The sequence below is a fragment of the Panthera pardus genome, unplaced genomic scaffold (assembly GCF_024362965.1).
Source record: "Panthera pardus isolate Hobbes unplaced genomic scaffold, ASM2436296v1 HiC_scaffold_17, whole genome shotgun sequence".
Taxonomy (NCBI): domain Eukaryota; kingdom Metazoa; phylum Chordata; class Mammalia; order Carnivora; family Felidae; genus Panthera; species Panthera pardus.
This window is the reverse complement of record NW_026526732.1, coordinates 62,590,705-62,613,294: the sequence shown is the minus strand read 5'-3', so window position 1 is coordinate 62,613,294 and position 22,590 is coordinate 62,590,705. Positions and strand designations below refer to the sequence as shown.

General features: G+C 47.7%; 1 protein-coding gene and 1 pseudogene across 1 annotated transcript; both read left to right on the top strand.

Annotated features, from left to right (window-relative positions):
- The window catches only part of LOC109263252 (uncharacterized), a 34,869-nt pseudogene extending 26,865 nt beyond the window's left edge, over nucleotides 1–8,004 (top strand).
- A 9,546-nt stretch (nucleotides 8,005–17,550) lies between these two features.
- POU3F2 (POU class 3 homeobox 2) lies at nucleotides 17,551–21,964 on the top strand. Its single transcript, XM_019442920.2, has one exon. The coding sequence runs from the start codon at nucleotides 17,836–17,838 to the stop codon at nucleotides 19,165–19,167; it is 1,332 nt and encodes a 443-aa protein (XP_019298465.2). The 5' UTR covers nucleotides 17,551–17,835; the 3' UTR covers nucleotides 19,168–21,964.
- Nucleotides 21,965–22,590: the final 626 nt, after the last annotated feature.

Here is a 22,590-nt window from a genome sequence, read left to right as displayed (position 1 = left end):
TTTCTCTCTCTCTCTCTTCCCCCCACCTTTCTAAATAAATAAATAAATGAATAAATAAATAAATAAACAAACTTCAGAAGCTGACTATCTCCCAGTGACTTGTTCTCACTGGGTCACTGCTGCAGTGTAGTTAAAACTGTAAAGTTCTGCTTTGTTTCACATTTTTTGTCGGCTCCAGCTCCAGCGCTGTATTGGCAAGGGCTAGGGGTTTCTTCTAGAGTTTGGCTAATACTCCTTACTCAGGAAACCTCCAGATGGACATCGCAGAGATGCTGGTTCAGTTTTTTTCTTTTCAATTTGGACATGTCACGCACAACCTCACTGATGTATAAAACATCAGTAGAAAATGTAGAAAAGTTATGTTGCTTTTTGCCTGCGTATACCCTTTTTATGATGAGCTGAGATGTTTTTCCACAGGCAAAAGTTTTCCTAAAGAAAAACTATAAAAAATAAAAACCTAAAATAGAATAATTTAAACAGAAACTTTGCATTCAGATTTTTACAGTTTCCTGCATAAAAAAATAGAAGATGCTGTGAAGTCTCTAGGAAAGCAAAAATGTCTAACTAGAATGACACTTTTGAGAAGGCGTAGGGGATGTCCAAATTACATCATGTTGTATATTTCAAGATTTAATCATCATGGGTCAGATTATCCAAGAGGACTCCACCCTGAATTTCAGAATTGTATTTGTTATTATCATGCTCTCATGAGAATGATAAGTAAATAAACATTGTCCAATTGTTTTAGGTGGATATTCCAAGGCACATAGAAATCATGATGTAAAAATATTGCCTTTGCAGGATTTCTTTACGGATATCCAGTTCAGAAAATATTTTGAGAACATGGAATCACCTGAGTATTGTTTTACTGCTGCTATAGTTTTTCACTTGCAAACCTTTTGAAACTCATACGAATACTATATCCATATTAGAACATACAAAAACGGGAGCGCCTGGGTAGCTCAGTCGGTTGAGCGTCTGACTTCAGCTCAGGTCATGATCTTGCAGTCTGTGATTTGAGCCCGGCGTCAGACTCTGTGCTGACAGCTCAGAGCCTGGAGGCTGCTTCGGATTCTGTGTCTTCCTCTTTCTCTGGCCCTCCCCCACTCACGCTCTGTCTCTCTCACTCAAAAAAAAAAAAAATGAATAAATGTTAAAAAAATTTTAATAAAAAAAAGAACATACAAAAACACTATGAATTCCTTTGTAAAATAATGAAAATAAATAGTCCTGGTTCTTACCTTTTCCTTTTATGGGGAAGTATAGTTTCCTTCTATTGGGAGTTAGTGGAATGGTTTAGATCAGTCAAATTTGACTGATCTAAATTTATATCCTGGGTCTATCGATCCATGATACTGGACAAATCTATTAACATGTAAGACTCTTAAATTCTTCATCTGTAAAAATGGGAGGAAGAAGGGCCATAGCTCCCCATACTCATCTGTCATAAGGTCCTTCACACTGGATTACAATTGTCTGGTTACTTGTCTGTTTCTGCCATGAAATTATGAGTTTCCTAGGGGATAGGAGAATGTCTTTGGAACAGGGGTCCTCAATCTTGGCTGCACATAAGAATCACCTGGGCAGTTTCCAAAACCCTAGGACCCAAGCTTAACCATTTAAATGATTATCCCTGAGGGTAGACCAACATGTCTTTCTTTGATTTCTCAAATGGGTTCACCTAACGTGAACCAAGAGTGAGAACCACTGCACAGTACCTGGTGTACGGGGCAAATGTTGAATAGAATAAGTAAACCTAGTCAGTAAATGAGTGAAAGATGTCACATACCACATTATAATATTGACCTATCCATCTTCCGCCACTAGTCTGTGAGCTCATAGTATGAGAAACGCCATTATATTTGTTTTCCGTCTTCATCTAACACAGTGTCTTATTGGCTTTATACCCTTGGGCGTGTATTAAGAGTTCGATGGTGGGTTGAGAAAGACAATATGAAATAAGGCAAAAAGAGTTTCCTTGGTCAATTAAATTAAAGATTTTTTAAGTAGATAAAAAGCGTAAGAAAAGATTAGATTTGCTCATGTATCTCAAATGGAAAAAGAGAAAAACGAGTTCTACTTTCATATGTACTGTGATAATTCCATAAATATAGAACTATGTACTAAATAGCCAGTATACAACAGACAATTTTGCCTTGACTGAGTACCCAGAGAAAATTAGGAAACAAATGGGCAAATGCACCCTTTTTGGCTTTTATCTGGACTGCTTTGGGCTCTGCAGGAAGAGCTGAGCCCATCATCCAGGGAGGACAGTCTCACAAACATTAATGTACACAACACATTATTTACTGGATGGTCATTTCTTAGAAACTGTTTTGAGTAGCCAGTAATGCCTGCTTCCAATTTTAGTAAATGCTTGCTCTTATATTCTCCCCCACAGTGTGAATTAGATGAGATTTGCTTGCTCCCCTGGCCTAAATAAGGCTGAAATATTCTTAAACTCTACAAGACAAAGCCAGAGACTCTCATCTTTGAGGATGAAACGTTTACTGAATTTATCCTGCAAAATTCTTTCTTCAGCATCAAAATAGTTTAAAAGTGTGTGTGTGTGTGTGTGTGTGTGTGTGTGTGTGTGTGTGTTTATTTGTTTGCTTGTTATTTACTTATCTACTTTGGTAAGTTCATACCCATTAAATGTTTGATAGGATTATCATAACATGTTAAAGAAAATTTTCACAGGAAGTTGTATATGTGAATGGTATATGTGTATATACCAATTGGTATAAAAGCAAAAGAAAAATTAAAATAATAAGTGTATAAAATAAAAGCAAAACATAAAATTGGCCAAGTATTTGACACCTGTCAGTGTCACCCAAAGATACTTCACCCTGGAAGCAGCAGTGTATTTCAACCTCCAACATTTTTTGTCACTCCTATAAAAGCAGCCTTGTTAGTTCTGCCCTCAATACCCCTGAGGTTTGAGTCCCAACTCTTCAAGACTATTCCTTTTACCTCCATGTATTAGTACCAGCTGAGGAGCACTCCCTCTTCAAAGGTCTGAGTCCCAGTTCCCTGGGGTTCCTTCTCCAGACTTGAAAGCTTTAGTAGCCTCAATCTTTTATTTTTGTTCTCCCAGCCCCACTTTTTGTGCAATTATTACCTCCATATTCCATTAGTCTTTGCTTTTTTCATTTTCAGCTCTCCAACACCTGTGTAATCAACTCCTTCTATTAAATTCTCTATTGAGATACCTAGTGTGGTTTGTTCTTTGCCTGCTGGGACTTGACTAATACACACATGAAGGAGAACTGTGTAGCAGTTGGAAGCAACAAATTAATGTACACATAAGCAACATTAAAAAATATTGGGGTGCCTGGGTGACTCAGTTGGTTAAGCGTCCAACTTCAGCTCAGGTCATGATCTCAGGGTTGGTGGGTTCAAGCCCCGCGTCGGGCTCTGTGCTGACAGCTCAGAGCCTGGAGCCTGCTTCAGATTCTGTATCTCCCTCTCTCTCTGCCCCTTCCCCACTTGCACTCTGCCTCTCTCACTCTCGAAAATGAATAAATGTTAAATAAATAAATAAATAAATAAATATTAAATACAGGGTACTGAGTTAAAGAGCAGGAAACAGAACATGATCATTAATATGTCATTTACATAAATTAAAAATAATTCCTTCAGAAAATCAGTATGTATTTTCTTTTTTTTTTTTTTAATTTTTTTTTTAACGTTTATTTATTTTTGAGACAGAGAGAGACAGAGCATGAACGGGGGAGGGTCAGAGAGAGAGGGAGACACAGAATCGGAAGCAGGCTCCAGGCTCTGAGCCATCAGCCCAGAGCCCCACGCGGGCTGGAACTCATCACAGACCGCGAGATTGTGACCTGAGCTGAAGTCGGACGCTTAACCGACTGAGCCACCCAGGCGCCCCAAGTATGCATTTTCAAGAATACATGCAACATATTAGAATGGCGGCTTATGACAGAGATAGGAACCAAAGTGAGATATAGACATAAAGGAGAATGAAGGGAAGGAGGGAAGGAGGGTAAAAGGAAGGAAAGAAGGTATCTATGAAAAGGACTTTGCATGAATCAATGATTATAACATGCCATTTATTGAGATTTATGATTAACTCAACCTTTTGCCCTTAAGAGCATGAGAATCATGAGTTTAAATTGCAAATGACAGTGGCACTTGGGCCGCTCAGTCAGTTGAGCCACCAACTCTTGATTTTGCCTCAGGTCATGATCTCATGTCATGAATTCCACAGCGGGAACTGAGAATGGAGCCTGCTTGGGATTCTCTCTTTTTCTCTCTCTCTCTCTCAAAAAAAAAAAATTTTTTTTTGAATTGCGAGTGACCAAAAATCAAACTAACTTGGGGGGAGGTAAGGGCTAATTTCTTGGCTTATGTAACAAAACAAAACCAAACAAAAATCACACACAGCTGAATCCAAGGGCTCAATTACACCATGTTATGTTACTCTGTCTTTTGCTTTTCTCTGAATTGGTTTCTATCTAGCACATTATCTCCACAACAAAGAACCTAGAAAATCAAGGCTTTTATTTTAGTGTATAAGGCATCTGAACATTATTTTTTTTTTCTCTCCTTTATCATCACTCTGGCCAAAGTTATAGGATAATGCTCATTGGCTCTGATTGGTCTGCTCAGGTCATGTGCACTTCCTGAACCAATCACTATGGGGACAAATACTTTTTATTGGCCAATCATGGGTCATTCTCCCCAGAGAGTGGTTTCAGTTTCATGGAACCTGTTACTAGAAGCAAATTCTTCAATACAACCTCAATCCCATTAAAATGTTTCCAAAACTGCTCAATTACTATTAAAGAATTCTACAATGGCACTGTTCTTTCAGTAGAAATATTATATCTGGGTACATCACAGAGGTAGAGCTGGTCTTTAAAGAGAGGACAAAGAACATGACTCACGGCCATGTGGCTTTATTTTAGGAATGCTGTGAATTCCTCTTGCCTAAAATATCTTCCCCATCTGCCAACCACAGTCTTAAATTCCAGTTCCACTACTGAGATTCATTGTTGTGAGCCTATAACATGGACCCTCCAACTGCTTGGAAAAAGTAAATGTCTCTTTGAATTTATCAGCTTTTTAAAAAATGTTTATTTATTTTTGAGAGAGAGAGCATGCACAAGCGGGGGAGGGAAAGGGACAGAGGATCTGAAGTGGGTTCTGCACTGACAGTAGTGATTCAGGTGTGGGACTTGAACTCACATACCTCGAGATCTTGACTTGAACCCTGAGATCATGACCTGAGCCAAAGTCAGGTGCTCGACCAACTGAGCCACCCAGGCGCCCCACATTTATCAGTTTTTAACACCTAAGTATTGATTACCTTATCAGATTAATGATGATAGGGAAGGCAATAGTGAGGGGTCCCTCAGAGAAAGGAGTCTAAATGTGTTAAACTGTCACAAAAGGCAGACTTGCAACTGTGTGCCCAGAGTGATAGGGAAGAGTGAGGAGAAGGCTGGCAGGTGATAGGGGACACTTGAGACACAACCTGTCTAATTCACAAATCCTCTTGGTAAAACTACTCATTACATCTTAATTACATCTTAGGAGGGGCGTCCTATGAGAAAATGCCCTAACAAGACAAGTTCTTAATAAGGCAAATTCCATATTTGAGACATGGCTGTAGAAGAGCATCTGTCCTGGGTCTGCAGGAAGAAAGAAGATTGTCTGAACAAAAGAGAGCCACCAGGAAGAACCTCAGACTCTAACAACTCTCTTGAAGTGTTTCTTGCTTCTAATAGTTATGCATATCCCTAGGACCCTTGTTGATCTTTTCTGTGGATATGAAGGTGCCAGTGTCTAAATGGCTTTTTTTTTTTCAGCTAATGCAGTTAACACAGAGCAATACCCCAAAGCTAGCATCCTATGCGATTTGGGACAAGATATTGTCCTTTCCTATATTGTCCCAATTTTGAACCCCTTATTACTAAGTTTCCTATCTCAGGCTCCATCTTCCTAAAAGTAACTGTAACAATGTATAACAATACAAACCTTCCCCAAAGTTTAGTAAGTAGACTGAAGGAAAAAAAGGAGGGAGGAAGAGAAGGGGAAAAGAAAGGGAGGCAAGAACCACTGGCAGTGATTATCTGCGGGAAAAGGAATGTGATGAAGGTCCAGATAGTTAATAAAAAAATAAGCCTTTTCATTCTATATATTTTATTATGGCTTGGTTTTTGTTTACAGTGATCATGAATTCATGAATCCTTTTAGTGACTTAGAATTTAGTAAAATTTGTATTTAATTGATTCTACTTCTAAAAGATCTTTGTTTTAGGATTAAACTTGAGGGAGACGGGGCCAGCTCTGTCGCCTAAATACTGACCACATAGAGAAAAAGTGTATCCTATAAAAGCTGGCGTTGCCTGGAGCTTAAGAATAATGCTTAAGTGATATAAAACCAAGCTGAATAAAAATGCAAAATACTCCAATTCTTTGTTACATCTGCTTTTCTCTTTTTTCAAATAGAATGAACTACTGCTGTTCTTGAGAGTGTCATAAAGATACAGGTCGGTTATGCCGCTCCCCTGGATGGGTTTCAGTTGGTAATAAATGGTTTTCTGAGACGTCTGAGTTAAAGCTCTTATGTAAATAGAGAGAGGCTTACATAATGCTCTTTAAACTAGAACTTTGAAGACAATCTGCACTAGGCATATGAAATCTGTCTGTGCTGCAAATGACATCTGAAAACTAACAGGAAACCATCCAAGAAGTGGTTTAAGAAAACAGGAAGAATAAACACCCACAGTGAGAGCTTCTGATCAATCATTTAACCAAACCTCAACCACGACCAGTGAATACGTACGTAAGAGGTGTATCTTGGGCTTATAGTAATGCTACTAACCAAAGCGCACTTCAGCAGCGCTCAGGAGGATCGTTCATTGTAAATTTCTATGTAAAATTCCCCAGGGGCTGGAGCTGTGCCTTCGGCTGTTTCCCTCCCAGTAAGGTTAGACAGTGCATCATCTCACGGAAGAAGCTAAACTAGTATTGATTTTCCAATTTCTAAAAGGAGTAACCATTTCGAGCAAAGGCACGCTGGGGGGTGGGGGGTGGGGTCTGCGTAAAGGAGAAACACATTGCAAACCGAAAGCGCTGCGGAGATGGGAAGAGGGAGCTGTGGTGAGCGAACAGAGGCTCCTCTCTGCCCAAGTAGCGGGGGGTTGCGAAGTTCTCGCCACAACAGCTGCGACGTTCTAATTCTGTAGACCAGCCAGGAGAGAAGTTTCTCTGCCAAAAGACAGAAATTTCTGTATGGGGGGGGGGGGGGGGGGAGAAGCGGGAAGGACCATCTTTCATCCGTTCTCACTCCCGCCTCACCTACGTTACCCCCGGATCCTGATGCCCTCCCTTCCGACCCCCTCGGTGAGCAGCAGGTGGGCGGGGAGCGCGAGCTGGCGCTGGCCGGGAGCTAAACGCCGCCAGACTTTCCCGAGCGCCCCCCCCCCCCAGCCTCTCCCCACCCGCGGCCTCGGAGCCCAGCCCCGCCTCCCCGCCCCGCAATCCCGGGGCCCCAGGCCGCGCACGGATCCGAGGCGACGTGTTCGAGCCCGCGAAAACGAGTGGGCTAACTTTCAGGTCCACCCCCACCCTGAGACTGCCTTTTCACCCGCGACCCGGAGTGCGCGCTAAGCAGCAGCCAAGTGAGAGCGTGCGTCGGTCAGCGCGCGGGGGAGCCGTGCGGCGGGCGGCCCGAGGGCCCGGCGGGCAGGAGCGCTGGAGGGAGCCGCGGCGCCTGGAGCCTCGGAAAGCATCTGCCCTGCTGGGGCCCGCAGGGGCGCCCCTCTCAGCGCCGCCCCCTTCCGCGACAGCCCCTGCGGCGCCCAAAGCCTGCGCGGGGATGGGGAACCCGCGGGCAGAGACCCCCTCCCGCCCGCATCTGCTAACTTTCCTAACATCTCCCCCCTCACCCTGCCATGTAACACACTATTTACGACCGCGTAGACTCGCGCTCACGCACGCCTGCCCTTTTCCCCAGAAGCCTGAAAGTGGCTGAATGGAAACACTGACACGTGAAAACTCTATTCTGAGTGACTTAGTATCCGCCGCCTTGAGGTTTTAATCTTGCCCTGCTCGTCCCGCCCGGTGCTCCGGGCAGCTGTCCGAACGGTCCGGCAGTCTTTACTGTCCCTAGGGATGAGGAGGCGAGGAGGAAGGGGGAGGAGGAAACGTGAGAGGTCTGGGGCCACCAGGAATATCCAAGGGGAGACTCCGAATTCTAATCCCAAGAATTTAAGTCCACGTGCATTGTTTCCAAACCAAATGCACATGGCAGCTCTCTTCGGAGCCCTAGGACCCCTAAATTGTATTTTAGGAATAGAGAGAAGGGACGCGCCACCACAGACCATCTGTCCTTGGGGGGTAAGGGTACTGCTTACCTTAATCCTGCCCTTTCCCTGCCCCCCGCCCCCGCCGTTGGCAACAGGTTTTCAAATATGGGAGAGGCACATACACGAGCACCTGGCTCACTCTTCACCTTGGTGGCCGACGCCAGCCACGTGTTGGCCCCAGACAGGGTCAGACAGGCCGTACTTGTCTCGTTGACATGGGTGCCTGTGGCTAGCATGGTGTGAGATTTCAAAATGTCAGGGCCCTGCTGCGGAGATCGCAGACAACCTCTTATGAACCTCCCCCGGAAAGAAATGAGTGCGCTTTGTCTTGCCTTTGGTTGTTCCTCACCTAAGAAAATCTTTTTTTCTTTTCCAAACACAACACTGAGGATCACTTGTGTCCTTACACTTCTAGCTTAGACGTGTCTACTCTAAAAGGGTCCGGGGTGCATTTTGGCTGGACTTTCCTTTCTTCTGAGTCCCTGCCAGGGATCTTAACCCCTAGTTTTCCTGGCCTGAGACATTGACTGGTGGCCCATCCTTCTTTGGGACAGCTTCCAATGCTCCAGGTCTACTAGGGGTCCGCCCACCAAGCCCCCTGCTCACTAACTACCGCTGACAATAAGAAGTGGAGAGAGCTTACTTCTCTCTCATATGACCTCCAACCTGAGGCTTTGCATGGGGAAGGCAAGGAAAGCAGAGGAGATGATGGGTGGACATTCCAACTCTGACCTCAGAGAAGGAAAACCCTGAACTAACTGCCTCTCCCCACCTTGCATTTTATTTCTGAAACCTGAAATGAAAATGGAAATTGCTTGATATATGAGGAGACGTTATCTAATTAGGGCGTAAGAAATTTAATCTTTCCAGCATGCAGGTCATATAATTAATGTTAATTTAACGCTCAAATTCTCAGTCATTAATTTTTATTCTCTTAAATGCAGTTTGGCAGGGGCCCCTGATCCATGGCAATGGATTTTACTGGATGTGAAAGCACACTTGGTCTTAGGAGTGACTCACCGTAGACCTTCCCATCCCAATAACAAGATCACATCATGTATGCATTATTAAGCCACATAATTGAACGGTCCATAGTTTGCATATCAGACTATTAAAATAATGTGTTTTGCTTTTCTCTGAACACGTATTGTTCAAGCCTCTGCGAATATGTGGCGATTCTGATAATTATCACCAAATTACTGCAAATGTTCTCTTCATTAACATGATTTCTTTCAAGCATTTTTAAAAATGTGAATGTTATTATGAATTAAGAAACTTCTTACAAAGTTGTGTGAAGTGTGTGTGTGTGTGTGTGTGTGTGTGTGTGTGTGTGTTTTAAGGGACTTGTCACTGGGAAGGAAAGGATATATTTTAAATGGAGGAGGGAGAAAAATGCTTTTGACTAAGTTTTTCAAGTGGCTTCCTTTGGTCAAATAAAAGTTTTCTCTCTAGTTTTTTGGGCAGCGTCTAGGCAAGAGACAAACAGAAAATAGAAAAAAAGAGGGAGAAAAGAGGGAGGGAGGAGAGAGAATTTGAAAGTCACAGGAGAGTAAGAGAATTAATTTTTTTAAGTCCCTACTATCTTGTCCCCATCTGGTGTGGATAACTTGTCCCCACAAATAACCTCCTAACTTTTTACCTGACCTAGAGTAAACTAATATCCTCCCTTTTTAAAATACCAACTCAAATTTTTCTAAAGATAACAGCTCACAATTAACTAAATATTGCTGTCTTCCCCTAGCTATTCTGAGCTATACTGTTGGGAGAAATTATAAGCCGTAAAGAGCCTTTATTGTAACCTCTCCACCACACACAGTTTCTAAAGTTGAATAGCAAGACATTAAAACACACACACACTACTGCAAAATAAGAGTCTCTTCTAAATGTGAGAAATTTTCATCCACCCCCCATTTCTAGTGAAATTTCCCTTTGAGTGATTTTTAAACTTATAACAAACAGGTCTTTCTGCCGCTGGTATTGTCGCTCCTTCCCGCACAGCGTCGCGCAGCGCGCGGGTCGCTCTCCTCCGACGGCGCTTCCAACACCGAAAAGCTGCCATCAGCCCCGGTGAAGAGGGAGTTTCACCCACTGGTAATGTCACAAGAGTTTGAGGTTGTAAGGTTTTTCCTAAATAAAAGACGTCACCTCGGGTGGGAGTGAGGAGAGAGAGAGAGAGAGAGAGAGAGAGAGAGAGAGAGAGAGAGAGAGAGAATGAGTTGTGGCTGGTGCATTCCGTCCGCTCCAGCAGTAACCTGCTTGGCTGTTCCCTGCGTAGCTGGATACCCCCTCCCCTTGCTAGGTGCCCGGATCCTTCGGGCCTCTCCTCAAGCCCACGGTCAGCTCTCCCGGGAAGGGGTGCCAGGCCCCGGGCGGCACTTTTATTTTGGCTGAGAGGAGAGAACGCTGCTCCCAGGCCCGAAGAAGGCGAACTGAGCCCTTCTGTTTGGATTTCCCTCCTCGCTATAGCAACCAGCAGCATCCGGACAAAAATGCGCCCTCCCTGGACAATGGCCCGGCCTCCCGCTTCTCGCCCTCGTCTTCCTCCACCGGATCGCAGCCAGGACCTGCCTAGGAGCTCAGTGGCTCAGTGGCAGGGAACGCCCCCACCCCCATCCTGCTCTGTTCCCTAGCAGTCCCTCCCGAGGTCAGGCCAGGGCGCTGGGACGCCGGCGCAGCCCCTTCTCCCTACCCCTGCTGATCCCCCACGCAGGCCGAGGCCGGGACACAGAACCTCCTGGCAGAGCTCGGGAGCTCCCACAGCGGAGTTCTCCGCGGGATTGTGTGGGTGGTTAGATGGTCCTGAGTAGCACAAACTCCAGCTTTCTTTCAGGGTTAAGAAAACAATTATTAGTATAATGCACAAAGCAGACTACTCCCTCCCTCCCGCCCCGCCCCCCATCCGCACACATTCACATTCACGTAAATATAAGCATCCTAAACCACGATCCTAGGCATGATCTCTGACTTTCTTTCACTCTCCCAAGGTTAATTAGGTTCCCTTCCACGAACCGAGCTCCGCGCCTATTCATTATTCTCTCCCTCTGACCTAGGGCGTTAATATGATCAGGCCTGTGACTCGGCCGTGTCCTGTTTTCCTATTTTGCATTTAATGCTGGGACCCGGCTGCCCCAGATTACCATCGAAAACTCGAAGGAAAGACAAGAGGAGTGAACTGTTCTCAATGCTCTAACCTGCCTAGACCTTCGCTTTCTGCGTCGTTTTCCGGACAATGCCACCCTTTACATCACCGGGACCCACGTTCTGAAAACCTCCCTTTAAAAAAATAGTCATCCCTAACTTTATTAAGTCCCAAAGTGCCTAGAATGACAGATCTAAAAACTCAGAAAGCCAGGAGGAAGTCTTGGCCCACAGCTAATACCGCTGTGATTAACTGCCCTTAAGAAAAACTTCGCTCCCGCGCATCATCCCTCCCCCGCTGAATGCGGTCCCCCGGACACTAACAACACGATTGTTAAGTGCATTCGTACAATTTAGAAGGGATTTACGTTCCTGATCTGTGCAGCCAGAATAAGAAAACCGAAGTCCAGCCTCAACCAAATGCAGTCTTGTTTCCCCCAGCGATCGAAACCCAGCCCTAGCTGTTGGACGCCGCACCAGTGCAATGGCTAAGGACGCCCTTTCACTGCGCCTCTGCGCAGGTGTGTGTCCGTGCTCTCACCCCTTGCCTTTCGCTTCTCAAATTATTCCAGAGCATAAGAAAGGGAACGGACTGCGGCAAGAGCTTTATTTTTAAATGCTTTAGAGCTAAGGAGGTTTGTGGGAAATCCCTTTAATTTATCAGAGTTGTCATTCCCTCCTGGTAGTCAGCTATCCACCTGCTTTAAGGCGGGGGGGGGGGGGGGGGGGGGGGGAAGGGCAGGGGCGGAGGGGGGCTGGTGGAGGGGGTGGAGGTGGGCACCCTCAGGCTCCATTGCTAGGAAGTCATTAGTCCTTTAAAAGCAAAATTTCAGGAAAGGAACTAGGAGCCACCAATCACCTCCTGTTCTGTTCCTGATATTTCAATATAAACAAACTGTATTAACTCCAAATAGAATTTATCTCGCGCACTGATGGAATGTGTCCTTTATGCTTTCTCCCCTGTAAGGCCTCATATTCACCACTCAAAATTTAGCAGTCTTCCTTTGATAAATTACTCAAAGTAATCCCTGAAACAGCTAGACTGCCTGGGTGATGTGGTTTTAGAAGTCTTCAAACCGTGCCTGTCTATAAAATATTCACTTGCGGACTACAAAGGGGGGATCATTTTTAATGACAAGATTCAGAACTGGGAGTAAAGGGGGAAGAGATTAATATCCATGAATTCAAATAATTTCATTTCAAATACTGAACTTAGAACATTATATCTCACTGGTTTACACAGTAGTGAAGAATCATCTGTATATGAGGTGTGGACAAACATAGAGTTGCCAAGCATATGAAGAATGGGAGTTTCCACTTTCAGAAAACTTTTCCTTCTTCAAGACCATACATGACATAGAGCCAGATGCACATTTAGAAACTTGTAAAATACATGTATAGGCAGTAATTCATATAAATATGAGATTTTTTAAATTGTGGTGACAGTGTGCTGCTACATAATTAAAGATATTAATTTCTGTTGTTTTTTTTTAAGAAGCTAAATGTTTATTGTGTCTCTCATAAGGACTGGCAACTTGAAAATGCATTTTCCATGCTCTTTATGAATGCATCCCCAAGACTGCAGTTCTTGAAGCTTTCAGGAGGTTTTCATTAAAGCAGCCAGCTGCCTCTTTGTGTGGATTGGCTGTTTAAAGCTGTAGCTCTGAGGTGGGAGCCTCAGTTTTGACATTCTGTAGGCCCTTAGCAAAGAAGTTCCATTCGATTGTGGGGGAGCTCTCAAATGAAACGTCATCTGGGGGGCCAGCAGGAGAGCAGAAAGCACAGGAATGAAGGGCTGGGACACAGGAGGAGGAAAGAGGGAAGGAAGGGGGAAAGGAGGGGGGAGGGAGGGAGGAGTGGGAAAAGAAGAGATTTCAACAACCCTCCTCCAAGGAGGATACATTTAAAAGGAGACACCAACAGGCAATTTTATCCAAGTTTAAGCCAGTTGCCACCTCCTAGAAATTTTCCTGTTTCCTGATTTTTATTATCATGAGACTACCTAAATAAGAAATAAATTAAGATCTATCAAATGAATACCATCTCTCTATTTTAATAACTGTGCCTTTTCAGCACAGTGTGTGGGAATGGTTATGGGTGTTTTTTCTGCCAAGTCCTGGTACAGAGAAATAAATAAATGTTTTTGTTTTTGTTTTACCTATAGTGTGTGTTTAGTAGATGAATGAGTTAATAAATTAGAGTTCAAGTTAGAGAGCATGGACTGATACCATTACTGTTATTCAAGTGAAGACTTTGGGGGCCATGGGTTAAGGGGCCAGGCCCAGCTCACTCTTTTGAGGAGGGTGACAGGGTGGAGATAAATAGGGGTCTTTTCGGTTACGTTCGGATACGTTGAGCTGTTTCCTCTCCACGCAGAGCACCCGGGCAAGAGGGAGTCCGCACTATTTCTTCAAACCAGTCCAGGTCAGGATACCCACAGAGTACAGCCCTTCCTGGGACCTAAGGGAAGGGCCCAGGCTAGCGCCGCTGCCAGCATCTCTTCTTAGGGTGCCTCAAGTCTGTTCTCGCTGAAAGGGCCCAGGGGACCCTGCAGCCGCCCCCAGGCAGCGAGGCCCGCTCGAACAGCCTGCTCAGCCATTGTCCTAGCGAGTGATCTCAGAGAGCTGTGCTGGAGTGAGGGAGATATCAAGACACCTTGTCAGTTCAAAGCATTTTAGGGTTGTTTGAAATCCTCTCCACGTCAACGTAAGCAGCCTCAGTATTTGAACAGCTGCTTTGAACAGTGAAAGGGAATGAGCTGAATCAAAACCTGGAGGTGTCTCCCCGAGACACCTTCAACGCGCTTTTATGCGGGTTGGAGAAAGGCAGGGAGACCTGCAGACTCTGCCCTGGCCGGGTCAGCCGCAAAAAAAAAGGTGCCCACGACGGTGGGGGTGGCGGGGGAGGGAAAATGAGAAGCCCCCATCTGGAGCTAAAACCCCGGAGAGTCTCGGTTCCCGGAGCCCCAGGGAAGAGTCGCGCCGGGAGACAGACAGGAAGCCGAGGCTACTCAGGACCCGGCGTTCGCGCCAGCCGGGCCTCCGGCGACAAGCAGGGAGGCGGGGGAAGCGCGGGGGGGAGGTGGGACACAGAGCCCTGGTGCGCGCCCAGCCCTGCCCGCCCGGCGATTGGCCCGGCTCCGAGGTTGGGGGTGGGGTGCGGAGGCTGAGGCCCAGGGGTTGGGCATTGCTTTGTGTACTCCCGGGGATTTATTGGGTGTATTAATCCGGGAGAACTACCCCGCTTGCCCTGTTGAGAACGTTCTGGCTCCAACGTCTGCCAGCAAAATGGGGGCGGGCGGGTGGGAGCGGAGTGGAGTAGAGACCCGGGACCTCTACGTGGGATGGATATCAGAGTCCCAGTGAAGTCCCTTTACAGACAGGAAGTTTTGATGTACACGTGCAGCATATTCTTGCCCCCACTCCGCAACCGAGCGCCCAAAGCCTGGGGTTGAGGGGAGGCGGCAGAAGAAGTGGCAGGTGGAGAGACCTTTAAACTGACTCCGAGCCCGGCCGCCTCGGCTTTCTCAGAGATGTGTCTGGAAACCCTGTCTTCTCTCGAGTGTATCACCCCACGGGCTGCAGAGGGCCTTGTCCCTTGAGAGTGAAATCAAATCCAGAGAAAAGCAGACACCTGCCCTGAAAGGGCGAAGGCGGGGGGGGGGGGGGGGGGGGGGGTGAGCTGCTGAGTATTCGGACACTGCCCTTCCCGGCGGCTGGATTCCTCCATCTGGGGATCTCTGAGTTCTCCGAGCTGGGAGGCGGAGGGGGGGGGGGGGGGGGCAGAGGGCTGAGGCCCGCCTGGATGGGACGCTGCTGGCACGCCGCCCGTGCGCTCCCAAAGCCCCAGGAGAGCCGCGCGCCCAGCGCCGGGAACTCCGGGCCGCTGTCGTGAGGAGGCGGTCCTGCCCGCCGCCCAGCCCCTTCGCTCCCTGTCGAGGAGCCTCCAGCGCCAGCCGCCGAGTCTGCGCTCTCCGAGGCTAGGACTTTTTCATTTTTTCCTAACCGGGCAAAGTTACGGGATTCCTAGCAGCCCCCAGGCGTGCGGCTGCAGTGGCTCCGCGCTTGCGCTGGGACCGAGCGCCACTCCGTGTGTGTCCTCGCCTTGCCGCGCGGGTGCGCGCGTGGGGGGAAGCAGGTCCGTCCTGTTGGCGGCCTGTGGGTTCGCCCCTCCCCTAACCATTTCTCTCTCCCACACACACGCTCATAAACACAGGGCACGTGGAAATTCTCAGCCAAAGCGCCTTGCCCGGGCGGGTGCTCAACGTGGTGATTTATAAACAACTCAGCCACTCCCCAAAGAGCTCGCTCCTCGTTAGTCATGATGAATTCTCTGGCCCGCTCCACTTTGCTGTCTAGATTAAGATGCTCGGAGGCCCCAAAGTGCTCCTCTTGAGCGTTGTTTTGGCTTCCTTTACAAAGCCACCACCCCCGGCAGCGCCAGCGCTACAACGCACAGGGCCAAGGGTGAGAGGTGGGGACGAAAGTCACTTTCCCTGGGGTCTTTTTTTCTTTTCCCGGCAGCAACTTTTGATTCTCTTGGCAGTATCCGCGCCCTTCACTTGGCCCTGCGTGGTGGTCCCGCTGTTGCAGGCAGGGTCCGCGCCTGAGTCTCTCCCACCAGGCTCGCAGGCTCCTAAGCCCGCGGCAGGCACCTGCTCCCGGTGGCTAGGGAACTGACCAAGCGACGCGCTCGCGCCCAGTAGAGAGGCGCCGCGGTGTACTCTCCCGCAGTCTTGCTCTGGAGTTCACGGCTGAAGGCTAAGCTGGAGCTTAGCCAGCGAGCGCCCGAGAGCTGAGTTAGACCAGCCCCACCCGCTGGCGTCCGTAGAAGTTACTAATTAGGAAGATCCCCCTAGCATCAGCCCATTTTCCTTCACACACCGTTCCTCCCTTTGGAAGCAGCTAACGGAAAAGTTGTATCGAGAAGAGCCAGCCGCACAGGCAAGCGCGCACGCAGCTCCGCGTCTCGGCTTCCCGGAGCGGCCCTGGGTGCCGCCACCGCACCCGGAGGCTGAGCACCGCTTGCCAGCGCTTCTGTGGCCTCACACAGGGCAAAGGTCTTCCCGCCCAGGCTCCTGGTTTTCTAAGCCAAAACTGCGCGCGCCCCAGTGTGTTAGTTAATCTGACAGACTTTATGAGTTTTGTTTTGTTTTCGGTCCAGGCCGCTGCGCTGTCAGAGCAGGCAGTTCCGCGCCTTTACAGGAGTTTCTCACTAGTGGATGAGCGCAGGCTGAGCCTGCCTCTCATGGGGTCCTCTCGCCCAGGGGCTGGGAGACAACTGGGCCTGGAACCTAAAAGGAAGGGAGCCTGTGCTAGCGGCGGGTTGGAAGGGAGGAAAAGGACCTTTATTTGGGGGCAAAAGTGTCCGCACATCCTGAAGCAAAAAGCACGTGGACATTGAAATTCTATCCGTGGGGGTAAAGGAGACTTCAACAGGGGGACAAGTCTGGCTTCTGACTCTTGATTTAAGAAACGCTGGTGTGTGTGTGTGTGTGTGTGTGTGTGTCCCAAGGTGAATAAAAACGGGACTACCCCTGGCTCCTGCGACTCAGCTTTTCTTTTTCTCTCTCCTTCTTCACCCCCCACCCCAGCCCTAACAGGAAGAGAAGGTAGACCAACACACCCCCCCCCCCCGCCACCACAACCCCCACACACCCAAGTCTTCCAAGTGGCTGTGGTCGAAAAGGACTGAGGCTGCCCCCCGCCCCCCACCATCAGCACCCCCCCCCCCCCACCGCGCGCACCGCGCGTCTGCTAGGGAGACAGATGGGGGGCGGGGCCCATCCAAGAGGGGCGGAGGAGCCCCGGGGTTGGAGAGCTGGGGTGGTGAGAACTAAGAGAATCTGAATTGGGTGGAGAGGGGGGACTGGAGGAGGGCTGAGAGGACTCGGCGCCCGGGGGGGAGGAGGAGGGGGCAGCTCTACGCCAATCAGTGGCGCCGGCCTGGGAGGTTGCTAGCGGTATCCACGTAAATCAAAGGGCGCGGAGCCAATGGGAGGGGGCGGAGGGGGCGGGGCCCAGGCGCGTGCCGCTGCGAGCTGGCGCTGCCAAGAGAGCGGGAGAGAGCTGGAGAGAGCAGGGAGAGGGGGGAGCGCGGAGCTAGTCAGAGAGTGAGCGAGAGCAAGAAGGAGGGAGAGGAGGAGAAAGAGAGCGAGGGCGGGCGGGAGGCGGCGGCGGCAGCAGCAGTAATAGCAGGAGCAGCAACAGAAGGCGTCGGAGCGGGCGTCGGAGCTGCCCGCTGGGGGAGAGAGAGAGGAGAGAGAAAGAGAGCGAGCGAGCAGAGGAGCCCGAGGCAAAAAAGTAACTGTCAAATGCGCGGCTCCTTTAACCGGAGCGCTCAGTCCGGCTCCGAGAGTCATGGCGACCGCAGCGTCTAACCACTACAGCCTGCTCACCTCCAGCGCCTCCATCGTGCACGCCGAGCCGCCGGGCGGCATGCAGCAGGGCGCGGGGGGCTACCGCGAGGCTCAGAGCCTGGTGCAGGGCGACTACGGCGCGCTGCAGAGCAACGGGCACCCGCTCAGCCACGCTCACCAGTGGATCACCGCGCTGTCCCACGGCGGCGGCGGCGGGGGCGGTGGCGGCGGCGGCGGGGGCGGGGGCGGCGGCGGGGGCGGCGGCGACGGCTCCCCATGGTCCACCAGCCCCCTGGGCCAGCCGGACATCAAGCCTTCGGTGGTGGTACAGCAGGGCGGCCGCGGCGACGAGCTGCACGGGCCAGGCGCCCTGCAGCAGCAGCACCAGCAGCAGCAACAGCAGCAGCAACAGCAGCAGCAGCAACAACAACAGCAGCAGCAACAGCAGCGGCCGCCGCATCTGGTGCACCACGCCGCCAACCACCACCCGGGGCCCGGGGCATGGCGGAGCGCCGCGGCTGCAGCGCACCTCCCGCCCTCCATGGGAGCGTCCAACGGCGGTTTGCTCTACTCGCAGCCCAGCTTCACGGTGAACGGCATGCTGGGCGCCGGCGGGCAGCCGGCGGGGCTGCACCACCACGGCCTGCGGGACGCGCACGACGAGCCGCACCACGCCGACCACCACCCTCACCCGCACTCGCACCCGCATCAGCAGCCGCCGCCGCCGCCGCCCCCGCAGGGCCCGCCGGGCCACCCCGGCGCGCACCACGACCCGCACTCGGACGAGGACACGCCGACCTCGGATGACCTGGAGCAGTTCGCCAAGCAGTTCAAGCAGCGCCGGATCAAACTGGGATTTACCCAAGCGGACGTGGGGCTGGCGCTGGGCACCCTGTACGGCAACGTGTTCTCGCAGACCACCATCTGCAGGTTTGAGGCCCTGCAGCTGAGCTTCAAGAACATGTGCAAGCTGAAGCCTTTGTTGAACAAGTGGTTGGAGGAGGCGGACTCGTCCTCGGGCAGCCCCACGAGCATAGACAAGATCGCAGCGCAGGGGCGCAAGAGGAAAAAGCGGACCTCCATCGAGGTGAGCGTCAAGGGGGCTCTGGAGAGCCATTTCCTCAAATGCCCCAAGCCCTCGGCCCAGGAGATCACCTCCCTCGCGGACAGCTTACAGCTGGAGAAGGAGGTGGTGAGAGTTTGGTTTTGTAACAGGAGACAGAAAGAGAAAAGGATGACCCCTCCCGGAGGGACTCTGCCGGGCGCCGAGGATGTGTACGGGGGGAGTAGGGACACGCCACCACACCACGGGGTGCAGACGCCCGTCCAGTGAACTCGAGCGGGGGGAGGGGCAGAGCGCGGGGCTCCCCCTCCCCTACGGTCCACGGCCCTTTCCCGGCCCCCTTGTTCCCTCTCTAACTTCTGATTGTTCTTTTTATTTTAATTATTATTTCCCCGTCCCTTAAAAAGAAAAAAATAATAAGGAAAGCAACTAAGGCACTGGACTATCCTTTAAACGGTAGCAGGTGTAATGATGTGTTTTGACCTTTACAGGCTAGTACCCAGGCAATGGAGTGGAGTGTCTCATAGAGTGAGGAGAGAGTGTGTAAGAGAGAGAGAGAGAGAGAGAGAGAGAGAGAGAGAGAAGGAGAGATGGCAAGCACTGAGTTAAATACCTGGCAAAACTAAATAAATTACCAAAAAGAAAAAAAAAATCCACCAAACCGTGATAAACACAAAACAGCTTCCTGATGCTCGGAGTTGGCACATGCTCTGCTGTGTTGATTTAATGTGGATCCTCATCAGGAAGGAGGAAAAAATACACATGTTCTTTGATGTAGTCAAAATTTAACCGCATAAATTTGCACTGCAAGAAAATTGAAGTTTACACCAACAAATTCATTGAACGTATTTTTCTTTCTCGCACGGTTAATTTTGAAATTGCCGGGTTTTGTTTTGTTTTGTTTTGTTTTGTTTTGTTGTTTTATTCAGCAGGGAGAGTTGAAGCCAGCTCTTGGCTACTCTCCATTTCTAACGTTCTTGTGTTGCCCCTTGTTCTTCTTCCTGTTTGTGAACTTTGGTTACCTTCAGGCTCCCCCCAACATTGGTGTAACATTTAGTTGCTTCTTTTACCAAAGCAAAAACGATTGGCTTCATACAAAATAAATAATTCTCTGCTTTCAGGAAACGTGCATGGTCTACCCGCTTTATCCAAGGCAAGAGTCCAGTTTGGAATACAAAAATGAGTCAAGCATTGGTTTTTTTGTGACCAGCCACAAAGTAAACTTCATTTTCAGGCAGTGTTTCTGGGGGAGGTTGTGGAGGGGAGAAAAAGAAAAATCGATAGTGAGTGACTGATTGCTTCATTTTATCAGGCGGGCCCATTGTGAAAGAGCTCAGAGGAAATGTGGAGGTTATAAATGTATTTCCAGAGTCGTCCAACAGAAAGTGGCACTTTGAAGAGAACTAGGGAAATATATATCTTCAGAAACCCCTGTATAGTTCTCTGCCTTCAGTTTTAATAACTTAATTATGAGGAATTATTTGTGCTGAGAGCAGCAGTTAAACTTTGTTCCTCTAATAGCTTTTTTTTTTTTAACATAAAGAAAATAATCTGGGAACTTAATGGTGTATGCAGAGACTTTTTTTTACTGCACAAATACCCATATGCATACAGAGGATATCTCCACTCTAGGCTGGTTTTGTCTTCACTAGCTCATTTGTTTATCAAATCAAATTTAAGGTCCCACACCTTCTTCTCCTATAATTTATCACAGAAAATACCAGTTTAACCTAGACAGCTTTCCCCCCTTCTTTCACTAAGGAAGCCAAATGAACTGGGGGAAAAAATGCTATTTTCTATCCTTCCTTTTCTCCCTTTGTTAATAGTTTTAAGTGCGCTTTTACCTTATCTTGATGGAAAATGGTTAACTCCCATAACAAAAGACTCTACTGGGAAGTGTAGGTGAAAAAACTTCTAACTATTGAAAATAAATACCATTAAACTGTGACCAGTTAAAATATTTAAAAAAAATAATCAGCACAAAAGGGCGCTAAAAGGGAAAACACTTTTTATTAATCTTAAAAGTTTGGGGCTTTTTTTTTTTCTGGTTAAGTATTAGGCAAATCTTTATTTAAAAAATTAAATTCTCAATACCATAAAATTATGGTTCAGCATCAGATTAGCATTGCACTCAGTAGTTAAGGTTTTAGGAAATATGCTTTATATTGTCTTTTCAAACACCTGTGATTGTTTCATTTTCAATGTTTTTGCAAGATAAATGATGACTTAGAATGGGCATATTTATTTGCCTGTATTTCATTTCCCCCAACGAATGTCACGAGGAGATGGACACAGAGCTGCTGCTTCGGGCTGTATCACACTGCTTGTTCCTGAGGTGTGGGGACTGGCCTCTAGTGAAGCAATCCAGAGCAGGGCAAATAGCCAATGGTTAAGGGAGGAAATGAATTTTCAGATTCTTATTACCAAGTGGGTAAGGTCAGACGCTGGAGTTCAGGGGACTTGTCTATAGCTCCTCTAACTCTCTTGGGTTTACTAAGAAGAAAGTTACCACTGAACCTTACCACTATGTATATATGTTTAATATCTGTCTTTTGAAATGCAGAAATAGTTTAAATGTTTCTTTGTCTATTTTTCTTTTTTTTTTTAATGCTACCCAGGGAAATATTTTCATATCATTTTTAAGTGGCCTGCCTCAATGTATATTTATTTCTTTTAAAGCAAAAAGGTTCTGGAAACTGTTTTTCTGTAGCTTTAAATGAGTAGATGAGCAAAATCTATATGGGATGTAATTTTTTTGTTCAGTCTCTTTAAAAATACTTTGTTTTGGTACATTTGGTTGTGCTTGTGGGGAAAATAAAAACGCAGAGATCCTTATATATTTATGTTAAAGTAATATTTTATTATCTACATAAAACAGAAATGCACAATACCTTCATAGTTTGTTCTAATTATTGAAATATCTTTATTTTATTTTTAAAGATAGTGCCAAGTTTTAAGGGGGGGGAAACCCTAGACCTTATACTGACTGAGTTGAGTTGTGTGTAAAATACTTCCCTTCCTTTATACTTCATAAAGTTTTGGAATAAATTTTATGCGTATACTGCCAGGTTTCATGTTTATAACTTTCAGAGCTTTTTTGTTTGTTTGTTTTTAAGAGAGACTACTGTTCTGATTCTACTTCACTTTTCTTTGCAAAAAACTATCAGTCCCAGACCTTTCAGTCACTGTGCCCATAGCACTAAATTGAAATGGTCATTGGGTTTGAGTTCTGATTCGTTTGCCATTTCAGCGTCCAACAGAGAGATGTTTGTCCCCTTTAAATATATGCAGATATCCCTACATCTTCTTTCCAGGTTACCTTTACCTTAACTGATTGTGCTTTTTTGGAGAGCATCAATCAACTAGGTGGACTTTAATCTTTACCCACTTGTCCTCACATAATTTGGGATCTAAAAGAGCAAAGCTTAGTTAAGGGTATTATTCTTTTTAATAATTAACAAATATCTTCCAACAAAGAGTAACTCTGACAATATGCAAGATGTGTGTTTACCGAGTGATTAGAGGTAGGACCTAAATATTATTCCTGTTAGGTTTACAGGGGTGGGGGGTGGGGAATGGATTTTGCAGTGGTTTATACAATAGTATCTATTTCTCTTCAGGCAAGCAAACAGGCTCTAAAACAGAAAGAGAAAAAAAGAGAGAAGAATGTATGGGAGAGACTCAGGCTGTGAT